This window comes from Oenanthe melanoleuca, chromosome 1A, assembly GCF_029582105.1.
Source record: "Oenanthe melanoleuca isolate GR-GAL-2019-014 chromosome 1A, OMel1.0, whole genome shotgun sequence".
NCBI lineage: Eukaryota > Metazoa > Chordata > Aves > Passeriformes > Muscicapidae > Oenanthe > Oenanthe melanoleuca.
In genome coordinates, this window is record NC_079334.1 from 60,148,246 (window position 1) to 60,171,975 (window position 23,730).

Here is a 23,730-nt window from a genome sequence, read left to right on the forward strand (position 1 = left end):
TGATTAATGACATAAATAATCTTCTCAGAAATGTCCTAGAAACACTGTCTAGTTTCAGAATCCTACATCACAGCATTTTTCAACCAAAATATTACTTAGTCAAGCTTTGGAGCCCCAAACACACAAAACTGTGATATCTTGCACATAGTTACAGGTATTTAACCTTTCCAGAACTCTCTAGATCTTCAAGTTCTACCCATCTCTTAATTTCTTCCTATTCCATAATGAAATAATGACAATTTCCAAAACCTAATATAAGATTCCATGAAAATACTAGAAAACACATGCCTAAAGGTGATTAGTCATCTTCTTATTGTAAACATATCTCAACAGCCTGATGGCCAGACCAGTCAAGGGAGCCATCCAATCCAACCTGTAGGCTAGATGTCATTGCTGCCTCTAAATGTAAGTGCTCATATTCTCTCTCCTTTCTGAGAATAGACTAGAAACCAGAATAGAACAGACTAGAAAGAAGGACTAGAACCAGACTTTAGACTTTTCAGACAAATATTGTACATGGAAGCACATGATGCAAAAGATGAGTAACATCCCCCTCCCCACCACCACTATCTCCTCTCTTCCTTGGAAGGCATTCAGTGCTGGCTCAGACTGTGCTCCAACCACAGGCACCAAACAAGCTCCTGTCAGAGCCTGCAGTCTGGCATCTCTTCCACTATGTCTGCACAGCAATGACCTTTAAAGCAGATCATTCCCTGTATCATTCCCTGGCAGCTATGAGCCTAGATTTCACATCTGCCTTGTCTTAGTGGGAATTTTCTGAGCCCAGACATTGATCCTAGGAGCCAAACAGAAACAGAATAGCCAAGCTTTGAATGAATATATCTTCACTGTTTGGTCCTTCTCTGAATCTAGCACCCTCATGCCTCAATTTCAACAGAAAGGTGTGTATGCAAACTGCAGTAAGAGCCCCAGAGACTGGCCACTGGGATAATTCTCCCCACTCCATGTCTATTTATCATGGGTCTCCACTGTCTCCAGGAACACAGACATCTAGTGCTCACCTAATGAATCCCAGTGCATATAATTTAGCCCCAGGTTCTCAAAGTTTCCCTGGCTGTTTCTCCCCAGACAGGTATCCCCAAAAAATGTCAAAAGCACATCCTACCATTACATGGAGTCTTTTCTCTTTTGTGCAGACTACAGACAAACAGGACAGAAGAATGCTCCTAATTTGCAACCCACCTGCAATCAGGTATTTCAGTATCTTTTTAGGCAGAGGAGACCCTCAGTGTCTGCAATTTTCTCCTAAAGCTAATTAATTCCTGTAGATTATTAATTCCTGAAGATCCCAGTGCTTATATGGCAAACTGACTAACCCATATCATAATGTGCAGTACTTGGACTCTCTAAATAGCTAAGAGGAATAATGCTAACCACACATACCAAAACATTGTGCTGTTAGTCAGTGTTCCAAGCATGTTAATTAACATTTCCATAGTGTGTGTATTACAATGCTCAAAAAATTTAGTTTTTAATAATCAAGCCACAGAACGGAGACTGAGATCACAAGAGTCTGGGTCACAAGAAGAGTCTGGGTTAAAGCCACAAAAGTTAAAATGGAAATTCTGAGTGAGATTTCATTTCTAAATCCATGTGTTTTATTTTGTTTATGAACAAAACTAATTCAGTAGCTTAAAAAATATAATTGAAAGATACCCTTGTAAAGGAAAAGTGAATACCACAGAAATCCTTTATTTCATATTTCGTTCTCAAAACAGCTGTCAGAAACTAGCAGCACTAAGAGCCCATTAAAAAACCCAAACAAAAAGGTAATGGATGAAGTAGAAGATGAAGATTTTACTTAATATGTTAACTCCTCTCTTTGAAAAGGCATACAACTAAAATAGCAGTAGAAAAGTCTTTTTAAAGAATTCACCTTCCAGTCATTAAGGCAGATGTTTAAAGACTGGCTATGCCTTGGAGCATGTGTAACCAGCTCCTAAACTCTGTTCACTGTAGAGTAACTCAGGACCAATTGACAACTACAGCTAGGTGACACAAATCACAAACATGCTTATCATTTTCCCAAAGGAAACACTGATTATCAAGTTCAAATACCTGTTCTACACAATATGGGATGTACACTTGGAGATCTAGTCCAGGAAAGATTTTCAACATTCAGAGGAAAAACAAGGTTCAAAACCCTTAAAGGAAGAGTAGGGCAGATGTTCTATTAAAAGGGAAGATTCCACTAAAAGGTGCCTGGGTTTCTGAACACGGCTTCAAAAGGAAAAGTCAGCTCCTAAGAATGTGACATTCCCAATCTGACAAAGAGAGAAATTATTAAATATTTAAAACAATTATAAGAAATATAGTTAGAATTTAGATTAAATCATTCTCCTAAAAGTCTCATTTTTCTTTCCTCTTCCCCTTTGTACATTTTGTGAACAAAAGCTCCTAAGAGATTTTTGGAAAGAAAGACATTGTTCTCAATGTCTTTTGCAACAGACAGAGAAAATGTTGTACCATTAAGGGTGGGCATATTTTTCAGTCAAACATCACAAGGAGCACTGGATTAATAGATGTGACGATGAAGGCGCTTTGTAATATTCATGTTATATAATGTCTTGATTTCTGTTGATGGTTAGCAGCAATAGAGCTGCATTGGACAGTGTGAAGTCATCTCTCAAAATAATACAATATGACAGGCCAAGTGCATTCTGGTTTGATTTACACAAGGGATGAATATAGAATATCTCACTGCAGTGCAGCCATTCCCATATCAAACTGATGAGGTCAAAGATGCTTATAAGTTCCAGAAGTGTGGAGGGAAAACCTTGTCTTGTCCAAGAGTGTCTTCTCCTTTACTTAATGAATAGTGAATTGTAATAGAGCAATTAAACTAAACATGTACAAGAATGGGATTTTTGTGATTTATTTATTTCTACATCTTGATGGCAGTCAGCCTACAGAAAGCATGATAGAGTGAGTTCAGCATGTGGGGATAATCATGTAGTTAGGAAGCAATGTTTAATCTAGCTGAGGCTGGTAATCTCTGGATGTTGATGCACAGTGTCATGCACTGCCTTGTAGCATTTCTTCATGGGTGATCTATTATTTTGCAGCACTAGAATCTGCATTTTATTTCTTTTTCTCTTATCTGCTCCTCAGGGATTCAGTAAATCCATCAGAATTTTACAACTGCCATTCTCTCTGGGCTGTGACACATTTGCAGTTGAGGATTAAAATTAGGCTTCTAAAGCAGTCTCTTCTTGCAGCTTTCTGCCCAGCACTTCTGACAGAGATTGCCAGTGCCCTTGCAGGAACTCTGAAACCCTGCAAAGCACCTCCTGAGCACCCCAAGCCTGATTATTAAGGTATATACATCCACTCTGATCACAGTGCTTAGCTAAGAACAGCAGCAGTACAGAAGCTGACTGAATCATGACTCAGTTTTGGTCAGAGGTGGAGACAACAGCTTGGGCAGGACCCATCTGAGGCGTCTGATTTTACTCTGCCTCTCCATGTGAATGAACTCTTGGACTTCATCAGTGTTTACAAGTTAGCAAATGGCAACCCTTCCAAAAGCAATTGTTAAAGGACAACAGGGATACTTCAGCTGTCTCAGACTCTTATTTTACTGAGAGCTTTACAGACCCTCAGTTTTCATTGGTTGTACTTTTACCCACTTATTTTTTTAATTTTCTCAGTCACAAATGAAAGAGAAATGAAGGTTGCTGTGCATCCTTCTCTGAACCCCATGAAGACCTGTGTTAAGTCACTGTCTTCACTCTCTTCAGACACTTAGGTATAATTATATGAAACTCAGAAGTATTATATAGCAAATAATATAGGCTCTTATTTACATGTTTTTATTATACAGAATGAACAATAAAACATTTGTTGATTTTAAATGATAAACTTTTATTCTGAATATACTGTTTTTGCACAATAATTAACACAACAGTTCTAGGATTATAAACTTTTTATAACATTATTGTACAAATTTTTACAAAAAATTATTTTTTATTTCCAGGCTTGTCAAGTTCCACAAAAGTGTCAAGAGAACACAAGAAAAGGGAGAAAGACCTGCTTGCCTTGTAAGGGCAACCAAGTCTTTTTTTGCAGAAACGCACACTGAGCATTTCAATAAAAATATCCCAGAAAGCATGATCCAGACATTCCATACAACACAAGAAGAGAAGACAGCTTTGTCAGATCACAATCGCAATTTCATGGCATCTGAACAAGACAGTATCCCTTTAGCCTCAGTGAAATATTTCTTCAAGATGATGTTTTTCTTTTAAATCATAAACAGGACAGATGCAAGTAGCTGGGAAGAGGGTGAGGCTAACTTTTCAAAAGTCTTGAATTGTTTTCAGACGCGTTGTTTTTAATCTTTTTACAATAGTGTACAATGAGTATTAACAATATTAACATTGTGGTATGAACAAAATAATAATAAATCTGGCCTTTGTTAAAGGCTTGGATGTCTGATGAAGTTAGGGTAAAATTTATCCTAAGACAGGAGTTATTAAGATTTCACCTTAGGTTGACATTCCAAAAACACCCGAGTGCATTGCACTGTCTTGAAGGCATTAATATATTTCTTAATAACCAGTTTGCTAGCATCTGAATTTTTGGATTAGTGGTACTGAGGTTGTGTTTTGGAATTAAGTCATACATAAGCATGTTTGCTATGTGTTAATGGGAAAAAAGGTCTTAATGTCTCTTCAGTGACAGCAAAAAGCTCTCAACCACAGCAAGTAACACTTGGGTTGCAAAGGTCACTTAAAAGGGATACTGCCTATTTGAAACCAGTAAGGCCAGGTTTTAAGTTAATAAAAGGAATATTGTAGGAAAACTTACAAATGGCAGCAACACTGTTATTTTTGTCAAGTTAAGCAGTAAAGCCTCAAGCATTAGAAACATGAAAAAGATCATACTAAAGTCTTAAAGGTACAGGTCCTAAAAATCTTGTCAATCAGACCTGGTATGTTATGTTAAAAACTTGTTACAAATATGGACCACGGTCAGTGTTTTGGCAGTAATGCTGGTTGTTTAAAAGAAAAAACTAGAAAGAAACCTTTCATGTTAAGTCCTCAGATCATCTTTAGCACAGTACCATGCTGTAACAACTTTAATGGTGGTTACTTGTCAGATGCACAATACACTGCATGATTTCTGTGTGAACTGAACCAGTCCCAACAATTCCCTTTGCACTATTTAAAGGATTTGAGCAATCATCAACAGAGCCTCTTAGCTGACTTTAAAAACCACAACTTTTTACAGTATATAGTACTTAAAAATACCTTAATTTAAAATTTAGGATCAAGCTTCTTCTTTCAAAGACAAGAGAAGATGACTATGATTGCACTGTGAGAGTAAGGATACTCTTCTGCATGAGAATTTGTATTTATTCATGTGAGCTACTTCAATCAGACTGGTATTCACATTTTGAGATAGGCTAAAATTCAGATTGCATTTTTGGTCTATGGTTTGCATTTTGCAGATATTGGGGCATTTAAAAAAAGTCTTGACCATCACTTGGAGATATTCTAATATATAATTTTAAAGCATGTAAAATACTTACTACTTTCTAAGGTGTAAGATGGGTATCATGTTGGCTAATTGTTCACATAGAATGTTATGTTAGCTGGAAGGCTACATGTTTATACAGAAACACATTTCTTCAGGTCATATAGAGGGGTGAAGGAGAGGAACAAAGGACATTTCCCTCTTTGGATAGCCCAGGAGGGCTATGTGTCTGCATGGCATGGGCTTGTCCTCCTTTTGCATTTGAGCGCTCTAAGGGAAGTGGGGTGAGAGCAAAAGCCATAGATGTTTCCTGTGGCAGCATGAATTTGTGCCATCTTTCTTTTCCCCTACAAACTCTAATCAGATGCCTAGTAAGTAACTCTGGCCTACCAGCATAAGCAAAGTGTTTTAAACAGTGCAACTTGTCCATGAAGGGTTTCTTTTGGGAAACTAAGTGAAAACTACAGAGAACTTAATATACTAACACGAAATGAAAAGAGCACAACGCAAACCAGTGAGTATTTAAAGTAACCTCAGAGTAAAAGCAGTAAGTGCAGTAATTATTGGCCTAATCCTAGAAAACTTGCTCCTCCCATAAAATGTCAATTGACCTCATTAAGGAAAAATACTGGGTGCAGTCTTGCCATTGCAAACACTCAAACCAATTTTTTTATCAGGTGGTAACAGGTGCTAGGGTGAACAGAACTGCAGCACTATGACTGGAAGAAGAGCTCCAAGTTTATCTTCACCCTTATTATCAACATTAGCTGACCTTCCCTGAGGAGGACCTGAAGTCATCCAAAACAGTTAGTTGTACTTTTAACCCTATGACATTGCTAGGTATATTTTTTTTTTAATCAAGATTTTATCATTGAACAAAAGGTCAGGATTTATTTTTTTCACTCACTATATTCCCAAACATGAGAAAATATATAGCTGGAGCCAAGGAACATGAAAAACAATGAACCAGCCATGAGTACAACTATGGTAGACATCTGATTGCTCTAGCCATGCCATGGCTTTGAGTAGCTTCTTCAGTTTTCATAGGATATTAATGCATGCCCAATCATTTTTTTAAGCTTTTGGCATGATTAAAATTATATCACTCAATTGCCAGCATATACATACCGATGATTTGCATTTTTTTATTTTTTAAAGAGCTAGTGTATTGTGCCATATTAATATTTGCATATTGCAGTTGTTAGCAGAACTGTACAATACCAGCAGAGTTGCACATTCATTGGTTTAGCTGTCTTGCAATACTGTTTAGTTCTGAAAACTAGAAAAAAAAGCGCAAATCATATTTTGCATCAACACTATGCTACACTGTAATATTGTGATTTACTGCACCAACCTGTATCACCAATGAGGTTGTATAAAAACAACTTCTAGGGTTATTATTCACAATCAAGTATCAATGTGCATACATATAGATTTAAGGCTCCCCATTTGTTTATATTTTTTCTAATCACAGCAACCAGGTAATTTTGCTGTTAAATATGCTATTTTCAATAATAAATAGCAACAGCCTAAGTTTTCATATTATGGGTGGGTTTATATGAAGGAAACAAAGGGGGAACCTGATATGAACCTTAGAGAACATATACTTCCAAAAATAAATGGTTAAATCTGATTTTCATATTCTTAAAATATCTGTACACAGATTTTCATGTGAGATCAATATTCTGTAAAAAAATCCACCTTAATTCTTTTGTTACAATCTATATTTACCCTATTTTCTCAACTTTTTCATTGCACAGTATATTCAGAGCTCTGTTTCATAATATAATTTAATATGATTTGATTGCAACACATTGCAATGTTCAATTTCTCACACAATACAAGAATCACTCTCTTATCTTTTCAATGAACTATACTCTACCATCAAAGAAAACAAACTGAAAAACAATAACATAGCATCATCATCATGCAAAATACCCCTGGAAACCAACGTTCAAATATCACAAAGACATTTTTTATTCACAAGCATTTTGTTTCAGCCTTTGAAGAACTTCTATTAGCTTTATATGTAACTGTATTGTGAAAAGGAGGTGATTATTACATCAAAATTAACATTTGTTTCTGACAGAAGATGACACCAAGTTTAAGATGAAAATCACTCTTTTTGTTACACTCTCCAGTACCTTTGTATTTTTAAACACAGTAATTTTCTCCCTTCCTTCCTTTCTACATACAATATCAACCTGCCAAAGCTTAGCTGGCTGCATTATTCATTTTGGAAGAATTAACCACTCATCATAAAGCATTCCAATCATGCTGAACTTCTGGTGAAGACTGGCCAATAGTTTCATTTTACTCAACTAGTTTGGACAAAACTAATGCTAAAAGAAGCCATCGTGGTGCTAGTAATGTATATTGGGGAGAATGTTTTCCTTTTCCTTTTTCTTTTACTTTTACTTTTTGGTTTTTAAACAACTGTTCATGTAAAAGAATATAAATCTTCAAGATATCCAAAGCTTAAAAGAAATGAAAACCATATAAACATATTGTTAGGGGAGCCCTTTTACATGAAGTCATCAAGATTACAACAACAAACGAATGAATGAACGAAAGGTTTTGGATGTCCCCGGTGGGGCACGTACAGAAATCCTGGTGGGTGATGCAGCATTCGCGCACGGTGAAGAGCCGACATCCGACATGCAGGCGTCGCGGCGCCTCGACGAGTCTCACAGCACAGGGAAACCAGACACGGGCACTGCTCCCTGCTGCTGCCCCAGGAGCTGACCCTTCCCAAAATGAAACTGAGGCTATCGTTTTGGCCAGGTCTTGGTTTAGTTATGCAGGTTTTGGTTTAGCAAGGTCATAACCGGCAGTGTCTGCTGCCAGATAACAGCCAAAGCAGGACCGACTGAATTGCTACCACAGACCACAGTGATGGACTCAGACCAGAGGCCCCACCACAGTCAGCTGAATCTTCCTGTCGACAAGAAGAGAAGAAATCATTTAATATTAATTACAGTGAAGCTGCTTGAGGAGTAATCTACGGCTCAGATTTCGAAATTTTAAACTATCATTGAGGCATCCTTTCTGGTCTTATATATATTTTGCTAAAATAACAGGAAAATAATTCCTGGAAGTTCCTCTGATTTTTGATACAAAGAGTAGTACTATTACTATAACTATAAACATGGGAGCATTAAATACTTTCAAGGTTTACAGCACACACTTATGAACTAGATGGGATACTTACACCATCAATCAAGAAATGCTATGGAATATACCTGGGGGCCCCAGTGAACACCATCTATTTTCCTTGAAATTACATTCATTTTAAGATTCTGAGTATGACTTTATAGTGAGAAAAGACAGAAGAGCAGATAGCTTTTCAAGATTAGAAAACAAATACCAAAATATGTTTATGTCCATTTCATCCAATGATTGCACAATAAAATGGATATGGTCTGCAGGTGAAGAGATGATCAAAGAGAATGAAAATCCTTTCTCTGCCTCTCTAGCTCTATTCAATATGAGAAGGAATTTTTCTATTGCACTACTTGCACATGCTTGATGCAGTTTGAAGCTCTCTCTGAGGTGCACTGCTCTGTCATGCATCAGTAATTATTCTTTATGCCACACAGCAATCACACTGCTTTTCCTCTCCACCATTAATTGCTGTTCTTTGCTCCCACTTTCCTTATAATGCTTAATACCTTTCACATGATGAACCTATTCATTAGTCTGGCTGAAATTCATTTTGATACCTGTTCTGGAGCCTGTAACACCTTAGACCTTGTTTCTCAAGACTGATACAAACCCTGATTAGTACCCAAAACACCAGGAAAATTTTCCATCACCGCTTTGTCTGATAAGTCTGAGATTCACGGGTAGGTCTAAAGGCTGAAAATATTTGGCCTTTCTCTTGTTTTCACTGTATTCTGTACCCATGGTATAAAAAGACTCTTTCCATTTTCCAAAAGATTCCAAGCCTCCAAGAAAACAGTGTAGGTGGAAAGCAATTTAAGTATATTAGCAACTGAGGAAACTTCTTGAACAGGAGCAATATGTGCAGGGAAGTACAGACAACTGAATCTGAACAGTAACAGAGACTGGCTGCTGGCACAGAAATTAAAAAAACAAACAAACAAAAAAAAAAAAACAAAAAAAAAAACAAACACAGAAAGCAGAGGAAAGCCAACAGAGAGGGAAAAGTTCCTGGTTCAGACTGACATGCCACTGAGGCATAAGCAATTAATACTTAATATATCCCAGAAAAGGCAGGGGAGTGTGTGTGTGTGTGTGTGTGTGTGTGTGTGTGTGTGCATGTGTGTGTGTGTACAAAAAGTACATGCAGGATAAATCAGAAAGAGTCATTAAGCATCCTTTAATTTGTTAGCAAATTTTCCTTAAGCAAAACTTCCCAGCTTTGTAAGAATACAGTTCAGGACATCAAGTTTACTCAAATGGGCAAGGTCAAGAAAGTACATAAAAATGGCAGATCAGATATAAACAGGAAATAAGGGGAGGAGGGGGGAATAAAGTGTTTTTTTATAACCTTCCTGCAGAATACACTGAAATTATAATAGAAATTTTTGACCAAATCAAAAGCACAAAGTCAAATATGATGTTAGTGCAACTCATTCATAACAAAGGTGTGAAGACAGAATTTGGAAGTTACAGGGAATAGCAAAGGCCTTCCATGAGTTCTTTATACCAGCTTTAATGGGTGAGAATTTTAATGTTATTTATTCTGTACACAATGCATTCTTTAAAGCTGGTAGGTTTCCAAAACAGTTTGGGAAAAATACGGAAAATCAGATAAAGCAGACAAAGCAGACCAGTACATTATCAGGAATTATAGCACAGAGTCACCAAGAGTCTCCTTTAGAAACTTAGATTTTAAAACCTCTAACAATCCCAAGCCCCAAAAAACCCCAAAACATCAGCAATTTCCTTAGAAAGAAACAAAAATTCATTTTGTCCTAAAGCAAATTCTTTATTAAAAATTCTTTATTAACAGTAGCTTTTTCCAGACATATCTCTGTAGTGTTAGCTTTACAATTTAGTTGTATAGTTTTGGCTTAGGCTTTTTGTTTGGCTTGTTTTTTTTTGTTGCTGTTGTTTTGGTTTGGTTTGGATTTTTGGTTTTTTTTTTTTTTTTTTTTTTTTTTTTGCAGTTGATTGCACTCTACAAGTTCAAAATTCCTAAGGTTTCTGGTCAACAAGAAGTCCTAAGTGAACTCTGCTGCACCAGATTTGGACTAGGATGCTAAGATTTCAAGATGCACTGAACATTCTGGTTTATTTAGTTTGGCTCTGTCACTATTTGCATCTGCATTGTGTCTTGTCATGCAGCTTTATTTCTATTTAAAGCACTTAAAAATAACCCTGTTGCTTCTTCCTCACAGTGATTACCATTAAAAGAGAATTATCAGTAAAGGTTTCCTCTCACATGAATTCAGTGAACGGCACTCGGTGTTACCTCTTGGTATTTATTGTTCTTATCACTGAAATTATTTAGAAGAGTCATCTTTGAAGAAAGAGTTGAAAGCAAAGCAGGAGATTTAAAATTTCCAACAGACGGGAGATGTCTGGAGAGAGTAAGTAGTAAACTGAAGGTCTTAAACAAAACTGTGCATCACATAAGGGGAAAATATCTTTATCATGAAAATGGCATCCAGTATGGATACAAAGCAAGTAGGCCTCCACATAAAGAATTATACAGGATTCATCTTAGGTCATCTTGCATTAGACCAAATATTGAAAATTATGTTGATAACTTAATCCTATCCCCATATGTACTTGAAAAAAACATTCTGTTGTCCATTTCTATTTGTTGTATGAGATTTTTTAACTTCACCACAATTTCTCAACTGCTCTTACATTCATCAGTCATCCAATGTAATATTCCTATTGGGTTGAGAAGAAGTATTTTAGTATCTTTTTTCCCTTCTCTGTAAGACTAAACAGAGAAGTTTAAAAAGGACTCACAATTTAAACAGCAGAGAATATCTTGGAAGCCTCATGCAGGAAAGGCATCATTTTATGAACAACAGCATTAAACTGCACTACACAAAAGTATACGAGTTTTATACACATATTTCAAGGTTAGTGAGATTTTAACCTCATATTGATCAAAACCACATTAAATTTCTGAGGTTTGTAGACCAATTTACAGTGGTAAACCAGCAGTTCTGCCAAGAACAATTTCTAAATATTGTCTCTGGAATCAGTTAATTCTTTTTTGTCCTAAGCAAAAATAGTAGTGGCAAAGAAGGTACAGTAAATCCTATCAAAATCAATTTCTTTCTCCACAGAATTTCACACTGTAATTTTCTTTGTGCCGTAACTGTTGTCAAAACTACAGGAAACGTGAAAATATAGAAGAAAAAAAAAGAAGAGAAAATCTGATTATGTATTTATTTACATGAATCAAAAAATCAACAGTCCCCTAGAAATAAGTGGGATTCTATCCCCAGTTTAAAACCAGATTGAGAAAAACATCAGTTTTGAATAGTCTTCAAAATGCCATTTTTGAAAACACTTCCCCTCTTCTTGAGCCTTAAAGAAACTTTTCAACTGTTTAATGTTAATGTTATTTTTGAGATTTCTTCTAAAGTATCTTATAACAAAGATATACAGCATCTTTACATTATCTTATCTTTACCTCTTCTAGTGCAATTAGACACTGAACTATTTTTAAGCAGTTTCACTGAAATTTTCCAGCCCATGACATTAATCACACAAATCCTGAATAAAGATCAGCTGGGGATGTCCTCTCTTTGTTGTCTTCAAAATTATGTCTCTCTTTGAAGAGAGAGAGAGAATTGTAAAATAAATTTGAAAGAATTGTTGTAAGTCACTTTAATTTCACCAGAAGTGTATGAGAAGTTTCTCACATTAATCACATCAAATTTCCTTGCATGCTTGAGGTAGAGAAGTATCAAATCCAAATGTCATCTCCTTCATGTCATGTCTTGCTATGACAACTCTAGATAAGGCTGTTTTACAGCATCCCATGCTATGAAAATTATTCAGCACTTTGAGAATGAAAATGAATGCTTTTATAAAACTGCACCTTCCTTTTTAAGTATCAAAACCACATATTCATTGCTATATATCAGCATTTCCTTGAAGACACTGCCAGTCCAAAATTTTAAAAATACACTTGGAACTATAAATACATATAAACATGTATATGCTAAGGCTATAAACACACTTGTTGCTCCCTTAGAAGTGCACTGAAGCTATTTAATGTTCTAAAATTTTGTTTTCTAAATGATAATAATTTGTCAGAACCCACTGTGCTGCTGTGACTTGTAAAAGGGTAAAACAACATCTGCCCAAAGAATTTCTGATCTGGCATTTGACATCAACTGATTACCTCAAAGTTTTACCTGTTATAAGTATGTATTTTAAATGCTTCATGTCATATGGAGAACACCTTTGCTTTGACTCAGGAGTCATTTCCACTTGCATGGTCATTCATAGATGTTGGGATACCTTCCTCTGTCTGGACAACCAGACAAAGCTGTCAAAGGTGACAGCTACCCATGCACAGACTGAGGACACAGGCAATTCCACCAAGGTGTATCCAGTTGCCTGGACTGCTGATCACCCTCAAAGCTCTCACTGACATACCTGGAAGCTGATGGACCTAAGACATTCCCAGTAAGGGTTAAAAACTTGTACAGTTCTTTTCTTTATCCTCAGGCATGGCAAACAAAACCAGTGTGCATGTACAAAGTAAGAGCAAGCCATTTGAGGCAGTGATAATGACTATTTTGTTATCCTTGATGAAAAGTAGAAAAAACCTGTCAGGTTAGTGAACCTGATCAGCTGGATTGTATCTGTGTTGGCTTCAGTGATTTTAATATAACTACACAGATTAATGTCCAGGGAGAACCCATTTCCAAAACCTCAAAGTTATTAAAAACAAGATGGAGGAAAAAAAAATACCTTTATAACTTTCTGCTGCCAAAAGCTTATCAGTTAAAATTATATTCTGTGTGTTTCCCACCTTAAGTAGAAAGCACATTTTGGGCGTAAAGAATTCAGTTCAAGGTGAGTCTCTGCTGCCTTATGTACATTGGACAGTAGCTTTTTAATTAAAGAAATCTATGTGCAGAGCAAATTGCATGAGTAAGAACATGAGATGTTAATCTAGATTTTAACGTGAAATACTACTGGTTTAAAAAAGGCCTTCCATCTTTCCCTACAACCTTCTGCCATGCAAGTTGTTAGGTTTGCAAGAAACCACATAATTTAAATGCAGAATAAGAAACTTCAAAATTACTGAAACAATAAGCTGTTAAACAGAATTTAAAGATTTTTTTTTCACTTCTGTTCAAGGGATACTAATTGAATCTTCTCTTAAGTACAGAGAGAATATAAATTACTGTAAAAATGACTGCTCTAAATGTCAACGAATTTCAATATTTCATTAATTTTCAATATTTCAATGAATTTCAATATTTCATTACACTAACTCTGAAAAATGCCTTGTAAGCTTTCTGTTCAGCCTGTTTGCTTTACTTTGATAGACATGTGAGTATCTCCCTCTAGTGGTTTTCAGAACAATGTTGACCAGAACTCTATTCAGTCACACATTTTTTGTTCTTCAGCTCAGCAGTTCTCTTGCAGACATGTCACAGTGACTCATGACACAGTCCCACACCATCTAATAGAACACAGTCTAATTGCCAAGGTTTTAGTTGTAAACCCCACCAGTCTGCACTTGGTCAGTATAAAGGAACTTACATAGTTAAATAGAAGAAAAACCTCATTTTCTGCTGTAACAGGCAATGAATATGTTTAGGTCACCAAAAATTAAGAAGTAAAAAAATATTATTTTACTGAATTCCTAGTTACCCAAATTGATGCACACCATTATCTTCCATCATTACCTGTTGTGTTCATCTGAACACAGTGAAAACTCCTTACTCTTCTCAGCAGCAACACTCACACACAACACTCACCCTTGTCACACCTAAGTAAAGCTTTACTTTCACAGGTATGCTGTCTCTTCTATTTGCTTTGCATCTTTATTTGTCTCTGTGAAAAAACTTTCTTCTTCTGTTCATTTTAACAAGGACAAGGGAAAAATGCTTAGAAGGGAAGGATGCGGACTCAGCTGGTACATGTGCAATCTCAGAGCCAACCATATAAATCCAACAGGTTCCCTTGTCTTTGTGTGTTCTATGGGAGAGGCCCTTGTGTTTAGTAATTGTGATTTATAAGGCTCCAGACAGGTTTTTTTTTCATATTTAATTTCCCTTAATATTGCAACAGTAATTTACTCCAGATTGTTGCTTTTGGGACTCGTTTCATTCTGTTTTCTTTTGTATGCTCAGTAAGTAAAAGAGTCTGCTAATTTTTTAAGCCAAGAACAAAACAAAAAATTAGAGAAAGTAACTGACCATCCACACCACATGAAAACTTGCAGAAAAATGAAGATAGGAGCGGACGTCATGGCAGAGGCACGACTCGTTGTGCATATAGGCTGATCCTATTAATAACAGGCAAAGTAGCAAGTAGAGGAAAGGAAAGAAAACACAGAAAAAAAGACATACAAGATGAGATATCATGCAGATTGCTGGCAGTTAGCAGAGTTAATGTGAAAGCATCCACCCAAGAGCAAGAGATTCACAGCAAATTTTGCAAAAAAACTTAACCAAAACAATCCACTGTTACAAAACACATGACTTACACACTGATCAGCACATCAAGCTAGTGAGCAAGAGTTGTACTTTCACACACAATCATATCAGGATGGTTTGGATTATTTAAAATGGCTGGGTAGCTTCTGGATGGGTTTTCAATTTTATTTAATATTTGTTGGCCAGTAAGAAGACTTCCTTTTTAAAATAAAATTTGGTTACTAGAAAAATACCAATTCTCTAAACTTTTTAAGTACTATGGACATCTCAGTAATTGTGCCTCATTACAAGAAAAACAGAGAATATAATAGAACAAATTTTGGTATACTGCAGTTTTAGCTAAGTAAGTGCACTGGTTTGGGGCAATCTTTCCACTGCAGAAATTGCATGAGGCATTAAAAAATACATTTTTAAGTATTTATTGTATCTAATGCCAGGGATTTTCTTGTTCAGCACTTTGTGTCTTGAAATTTATTCTGAACAACTTGAATTCAGCATTATCTCTTTTGTATCTTTGAAAGATAACATAGAAACAATACTAATTTAGATATGTGTGAAAAATTTTAGTTTTAATATTTCTCTTTCAAAACTATTGCATTCAACACAGAAGTACCAAACAACATAGTTTTGGTGATTTCAGTAAAGCAATGCACTTTTAAACCTGCTAAGAACATGACCCAAGGGCAGTATAATTTGCAGAATTGTAAACATCCCAAAACACAAATAACATTTTTAATAATTTAGCAATACTTTAAATAATATTTGGAAACATTATTATAAAAATACTACTTCTAAGCCAAGATTATCATCTACCTGTGCCAGCCACTGAAGAACTGAATTTCACAGCACCATAAAGAGACCAACAGTTTTACACTCACTGATGATATTTCAGTGGGAATCATGTGTGAAAGTGCAACTATTATAAGAAAAACAGATAAGAAAGCAGCTGCTAAGTTTATGTTAATTGAAATAAAGTGGCTATGGGCTAGAGTGAACAGTATGTTTAGTGATAAATAGGTTACCAGGCACCAAGGTACATTTAAACACGGTTTTCCCTGATCATCTAAAACTGCTCTACAATTCTTTTTAAAGATAAAGTCTTACAACTTCAGTTTTACCTGTTTGGCTTCATCAAAGCAGATTTCAGGACCCTTTCTGTATCTAGGTTGTTTGACCATTTCACATGGATTTGGCCCTTCATCTGTTTCTCAGGTTAAGGAATATCACAGTTTTTCAGGCCTTGTACATGAGTAGGATCAACATTCTACTTTTATTTTCATGGCAGGAGAGAAGATTTATGCTAATTCAGATAGTGCTGAAATAAATATCAATATTCACAGTTCCTTGTTTAAATTCAAGAAAACAAACTCAACCATTTATAAAAATCAAAATGAAATACCTTTTTTTTTTACTGCTATAATAAAGAAAATAAACATCCTGCACAACTTTTCTGAATATTTTCCGAACCATTAACAGAAATAAAATAAAACCTGAGGTATTTTAACATTTTCTGTTTTTTTTTTTTAACATTGCATAAATATTTCAGAAAATATTTAATAAAGCAGTAAACTTTCAGTGGTGCTGATTAGTTCTAGTTTATGTTACCACTGAGTTACTCTACTATAATGAAGGTACACAGTAAAAGCAAGGAAACTTGTTTGGAAAAGTAATGTCATATACAGGTTGAACATAGCAGTGAAAGCCTATAGAAACTACTCGTTCTATTATAGGTACGCCTATATTGCCCCAATTATAGACAATACCTGCCACTGCAGGCTTTGTAGTAAATGACAGAACTGCTGAGATCCCATGAGCATTTCAGTGATGAAGGCAGACAGAGAAAATGCTGTCCATACTATCCACAGAACAGCAGGAGAGAATGGGGAGCAGTGAGATGTTATTAATTAGCCAACTGGATATATGAGGTACTGCTTTAGCTCACATCTCTGAAATGTGTAATTGCTGCTGTTAAAGTGTACTTCACACTCTACTTCACATGTGCCACTGGCTAATGAGGGGCACAAGTCATTGCAGCAACTTGAAAGGAATGGATGTGGCAAAAAGCAAAACAGCCTTCTGGTGAAACTTGCTTATATTACCATCCAGTATGTTCAGCTTTTTTTATCACACTCCAGGTAGCACACATATTAAAGCTATTAAAATAATGGAGTGCCAGAACTTTTTTTAGAAGCTTTAATTTGCACTTGAAGCAATCCTGTTCATGCACTACCATGGAGTAGTACAGCAGCTTCAGTGCAACAAGTGGAAGAGAAGGCAAGATGATGGGGAATTTATTTCTACAGATCTGCATCTGCCTTCATTCAAATATTATCAGACTCATCTCCCCTCTTCTCTGCTGTGGCTCAACTGAAAGGGAAGTTGGAACACAAAAATATTCTAAGAGACTGTGCATAAGCAAAGCTGTACCAGCCAAAAGGAAGCCAAATGTAATAATAATCATCTAAATAGCACCCAAAGGTCATTTTGTCTGCTTGGGTGATGTTATGCTCCATCTGCATTTCACTATGTACCTTAGTTACAGAAAAGAGGGAATAGCTTAGTACTGCATAGTTATAAAATAAAATAGTTCCTTTAGTCAATATAAGCCCACCCAGCTGTTCTGACTGCCATTTGAGGTCATTTACTGCTTTATAGTAGTTTTGGGCTCCACAGGGAAATGCAAGTCATGTGCCTTCTCCCATCCACCATACTTCATTTTCTATAGTCAGTGCTGTTTATAAATTCAGACAGTGGAAACAGTTAATCAAACTGTCATGGACTGAAGCCAATTAGAATATTAGGCTGTGTTTACATATTTCAGTGATGACACCCCAATGTAACTTCCTTTTCAGCCCAAGCGTAGATGGAATTCCAGTTTTATTAATGTGGCAATGAATGCTTTGCTTGTGCCAAAGAAACACAGTCATCTCTACCACCATCTGCTTTTCTTTCAGGAGTGGGAGAGGCTGTCTCAACTAACTTCCTGATGTGGACAGAGGTATTACTAATTGTTTTCCCTGTTCTGTCACAGTAATCCAAATTATGGTCTGATTTACCACTTCTGGTGTGCTGTCCTCAATCTCATGTAGAAGAGAATAGCTGAGGGGAATTTCTTCTGACCTAGAATGTGTATGTTGGTTTTATGTATTTCCATCACCATCACCTCTAGGTATCTACTGCACTGAACAGGCTAAAGCAGAGAGATTGGCAAGAAGGTAATTGTAAATTAAAACAGTCTTTCACATGCTTTTAACTTCAATGCTTGTGTTGAAAGAACTCTGCCTAGCATGTAAGCCAACTGTAGCTCCAGTCAGCTCTGAAGAAATTCTATGCAGCAGGGTGAACTCTAGCCTTTGATGGCTAATGAGGTTACCACACAAACTAAATTCACCTTTGACATGGAGCACACACTAAAGTGCCTTCATGACCAAACAGTCCTATCCTGGCTTTTTTGTTATTTCTCTAGACAGACGTACCCTTGTCTTTAGGAAAGGTAGAACAAACCCAGGACACTCAGACTTTCCTTGACTGTGCTCTCAATGTCAATCTCCTTGGTGGCTCTTCACTAGACTTCCTCCTGTATGCCACTGTGGTCCTGGGAAGCACACAGCACTCCAGAAGTGTGAAGAGTTAGCAAGGATCAGTTCTCCCAGTCTGCTGACTACACTCCTGCTGTCATAGCCTGGGATGTGACCAGCCCACTTTTCTGCAAGGCACAGTGCCAGCTCATGGTCAACTTCTTGCCCACATGAACCTCCAGCTCTTTTCTGCAAATCTTTCTGTCACTCTGTCCCTAGCCTGTTCAGCTGTACAATTATTTATGTCCTGGACCCAAAACTTTGCATTTGCTTTGTTGAAACTTCATTAAGTACCTGTCAGCTCATTTCTGTCTAAATTCCCACAGATAATAGCTTTGCTCTCTCCCTCCATGACTGGTGCTTCACATGATTTGTGATATCGTCCACAAATACCTGATACTTAAGTATTCCAGTGGCAACCACAGTAATAACGTAGATAAGTGTGTCATTTCTCCTCAAATATATTCCAGTATCCTACAGCCAAAAATCAATCCACACTACTAAATAACATGATTTTTAAAGGATACCCGGCTTCTCCGCTTGCATCAGTGGCTTTGGGTCACAGGAACGGCACAGCAGCTGGCTGTCACTAATAATGAACACTAGATTGGTGTTTGAAATCTTCTCTGCATGATAAAGTCTGGAAAAAAAGCCAACAATAACCTATGTTTAAATGAAGCAAGGAAAATCATATTTGAGAAGGACGAACAGTATTGGAATAAAATAATCCAGCTTCACAGATTTAGTCTGCTTGCTACTGTTAATATTTTTCATTAACAGACAGTAAGAAACATTTATAATAAATTTTGTAATCATCTTCTTGAAATTTCCATCATACCCTCTTTCAACTGGACTTGTTAGTGGAAAAAATGGAAAAGAGCATAAAATGACTTTGAGTTAATAGCTAGCTCTGTACTGCTACCACAGTAGCTGTACTGAGAAACATCAGTTCAGCATCAATTAACACTAAAAAAACCCCAACCACAAAAACAAATAAAACCCCAAAACATAAACCTGTCCATAAAGAAAGGTGAGAGAGAAGTATGGGGTATGCATGTCATGTGTTGGATATGTATTTGTTGTATTTTTATGTCCATATAATTCTGCAAAAGGTCTTTAAGTTACTAGGGTTGTTTGTAGTTTATAAATAAACCCAATGTATACTATATGTATGTATACAACATAGTACAGAAATGGAAAAAATGTCTGCGTGTTTTGGCTGTCTTCACCATTCTCCAAAGCTCTCTCTTTTTCTTTTCTGGCTTGAAATATTGTCCTTTTTTTGTTTCAAATCTGGGTATTAATTCAAATTTCTAAGATGTTTTCAGAAGCTCAAAGTGTATGCAAAACCCCAGCAGGCTCTTGTATGAAACAGAGAACTAGGTTCCAGATGCTATGTTTCTGAAGTATACAATTTTTTCACATATTATTAAATATCATCTTCAATAGCTCTCCTTATAGTGTCTGGAGAGTTTTTATAAGAACAACAGAATACCTTCATTTACTCTATAAGACTTATAGCTCTTAAATCATAAGCACTATCCACTAGAAGATAAATTAGAAGATAAATTGCATCATCTTCTTGACAGTCAAAAATTCTGATACATAACCAGATTAGAGAAGATCATATCCCTTGAGAGAGTGCAGAATGCTTTTAAGTTGAAATAATAAATTAAAAGAAAACAAATTGTGACAGAGATAAAAATTTTTATGGAGCAGAGACTATAAAACAAAAAACCTGACTAAAGCATTTCTACAATTCTTAATGATTAAAATTAAATTAATTCTAAACAAATAAAAATTGAATGCAATTTGCATGCCTCTATTCTTCTCCATCCTGCTTATGTAAGTTTGATAAAATTATTCCAAAATATATATTTTGCTTCTTATAATAGTGTAACTATCTTTTCAAAATAAGTAGAAGTCCCAAAATTATTACTTATATTGAAGAAATTTTACCTGGAGCAGTTTATACAGTCTACAATCCCACCAAAGGATTTATCATTGTTTTCAAAGAAATATTGAGTTTGCTCAGTGATACAGCTTGTTTTAGGCAGGGCAGCACCAAAATCATCATCTTCCATATCAGCTGATATAAAACAAATAAATAAATGAATAAACAAACAAACAACATTTTTAAGTCACAGACATAATGGGGAGACCCAAATGTGTCCCCTGGCTAGATTCTTACTTTCTACTTCACTCAAAATTGACTCTTTAACATTCTTTTGACTTACCTGCTTCAAGGAACCGTGGAAAAGTCAAGCTCAAAAACAGCTGCTGTAAGATAGACCTGAACACAGAAAGACAATATATTTATTTTTAAAGGCTCTTTTTCTTCTTTTTATTTTAATGGATACTTAAAAACTACTCAAATATAAATATATAACAATTTTTTAAATGTTTTTGCCAGTTATCAAAGCTGTGTTTTTTTAAACCTTCCAGTTTGACTCTGGTTTTCTTTTCCCACATTCTCTTTCATACTAAACTTTTATTCTACTGTTCAGATTTGCTGTTAAATGTGTTCCCACAACTCACATAATGGAAATGTTATCACACCACCCATGCCCCCCTTTATACCTCTGTGGGAGGTGGAAGAGGCATGTTGGTGCTTCTCCACAACTTAAACCAACTGGAACTCCCTTTTAACATGCTCAGGGATAATATTCCTGAATTAGATACTTTACATTGATTAAGGTTTTTGCTAAATTTCTGAGAAGGAGATCAATACTGGAATATTATACTATAAAAAACACTACTGTAACAGTTGACTTTTAAAATCATCTCCATTCTTGCTCTTGAATTATGGACTAGATTTTCTTCCTATATGCTGCCAAAACACTTAAGCTTAAAGAGCTACATTAATTTTTTTTCTTTACTGATGATGGATTTTTTCCTAATTTTATTTACTTAAAGTAGGTACCAGCTTGCCACACATGCAGACCCTTTCTCCTCTACTAGCCTGTCAAAACAGGAACTGCAACACATATATTCTCTGACACCCTGCTTCTCCTTAACCTTCCTAAGTCGTATTTTCCAGCTGTCAAGTTTTAGGCTTGTTTCTACCCACAAATATGACCCAATCTCTGCTCATCTCATTCTATTCTAACACTTGTTCTGCAGAGAGAAGGGACTGTGTAACTTCACTCAACCTGAAAGTTTTTTTCTAGAGTGATGCCTGTGTAAAGAAATTGAGTACACCTACCCCATGGAGACATTCCCTGAGGGAGTTCTGGATTCACATCCACAACTCTGCTTTCAATCATTAGAGGAACAGCAGAGCAGCAATGGAGCAGAAGAGACCTGATTCCATTCAATAGTGATGCAATTTGCTGACAGAATATAGTAATCCTTTGTAAAGGCTTACCTCAGAATTTACAGGGAACTGAACAAAAAAGGCAGCCTGGGAAAACTCCTAAATCTCCTGACTTAAAGAAGCATGAAGGAGAAATGATACGTGCTCTCCTAACCAAATGCTGATGTATCCCATATAAATTTTGAAAATGATCACTCACACCTTTATCTCACATTTTTTGCCTGAAACACTATAGCTTTCTTTAATAACCTGGTTTCTCTTATTTCCCTGTACTTGCTTTTGCCAGGTGCCTCACTGAGTAAATTTTTTGGTCATCCCTTTTCACTTTGCTTGCTTAATGGCCTTCTCTGCCTGCTTCTGACCTAGATTCCATTAAAAAAACGGCCTTAATATAGTACTTTAATGTTGTGCTTTCAAGTTAAGCATCACACAAAATAAACCTCAGGTCCAAATTGAGACCAGACCACTGAGTCTGATTTGAGCACTGATAAACGGAAGTTTCTCTGTTTGAAAAGAACTCAAGTTTCTCTTCTGGATTATTGCCCATCTTCAATTTTTAAGGCTTGCTTTGCTGTTTTCCAAAAAAACCCAAGATTATTTCTCTTCCTGTTAACTAAATGTAACCAAAAATAAAAAACAACATACAGTCTTCATAGTGCTTCTGTGAGAAAACTACAGTTTTTCAGCTGATACATATTTTAACTCTTAGCTTCCTAAAAGATGTAATTTATTCCAGTTTGGCAATTATTATTAGAAAATAAATAAAAAACAGTACCATGAAGCTTTAGAAAAAGGACCAGTCTCTAAGGGTGCAAAAGCACCACCTCAAAGCCAATTATTTATCCCAATGTGGTGCTGAGGGAAGTAGCTGATATGAGTGCCAATCAGCACAGCTCTGAAAAGGGAAAATGCCCCACCTGAGTATTGTGTCAGCTCTGGAGTCCTCAGCACAAAAAAACATGGACCTGTAAGAGGGTCCAGACCCACAAAAATCATCAGAGGAACGGAATACTTTTGCCCTAAGGAAAGGCTGAGAGAGTTGGGGTTCAGTCTGAACGAAAGGAGGCTCGCAGGAGACCTTATGGTGGCCTTTCAGTTCTGAAAAGGGGCTTTTAAGAAAGATGAGGACAACCTTTATAACAGGGCCTGTTCCAATAGGACAAAGGGTGATAGTTTTAAACTAAAAGAGGGAAGATGCAGACTAGACACAAGGAAGATATTTTTTAAAATGAGGATGGTGAAACATTGGCACAGGCTACCCAGAGAGGTGGAGGTGTCTCATCCCTGGAACATTCAATGTCAGGGGGACAGGGCTCTGAGCAACCTGATCTAGTCGAAGATGTGCCTGCTCATTGTAGGGGAAGTTGGACAGGATGACCTTTAATGATCCCTTCCAACCCAAACTGATTGGTTTGATTAATGTGCTTTGCAAAATGATTCACTGAAAAACAAACATTAAGACTTCTTGCTAGAAAAAGGCAAAGGTGATATTCTGAAATAGGGAATTAAGTGATCAGTAATTCAAAATGTGATAATATAGGCTTCACAACTGCCCATCATACTTAGGCCATTCATCCAAACTCTGTTTCCTGAAGCTGACTCTGTAGTCAGAAAACACAATCACAAAACCAGGCAGGGAAGTTTTAAATTGAACTGTTGACAAAACAGTCATGTTTGGAGATATAGCTAAGAATTTTCATGATGAAAAACCGCAGAAACA

The 23,730-nt window shown here is 36.3% G+C and overlaps 1 protein-coding gene across 6 annotated transcripts in view; it reads right to left on the reverse strand.

The window, feature by feature from the left end:
* Window positions 1-4,710: 4,710 nt before the first annotated feature.
* Window positions 4,711-23,730, reverse strand: part of CACNA2D1 (calcium voltage-gated channel auxiliary subunit alpha2delta 1) — a 342,789-nt gene continuing 323,769 nt past the window's right edge. For 5 of the 6 annotated variants that reach the window (XM_056514818.1, XM_056514832.1, XM_056514799.1 and 2 more), the window contains 5 exons: window positions 20,932-20,987; window positions 20,654-20,783; window positions 19,222-19,334; window positions 16,235-16,317; window positions 4,711-8,437 (listed from right to left, as the gene is read on the reverse strand). In XM_056514818.1, coding sequence (XP_056370793.1) covers window positions 8,321-8,437; window positions 16,235-16,317; window positions 19,222-19,334; window positions 20,654-20,783; window positions 20,932-20,987 — 499 coding nt within the window. In that variant the 3' untranslated portion in view covers window positions 4,711-8,320. Of the gene's footprint in view, window positions 8,438-14,680; window positions 14,966-16,234; window positions 16,318-19,221; window positions 19,335-20,653; window positions 20,784-20,931; window positions 20,988-23,730 lie in introns of those variants that run through there. The other variant, XM_056514841.1, reaches the window with a different exon arrangement.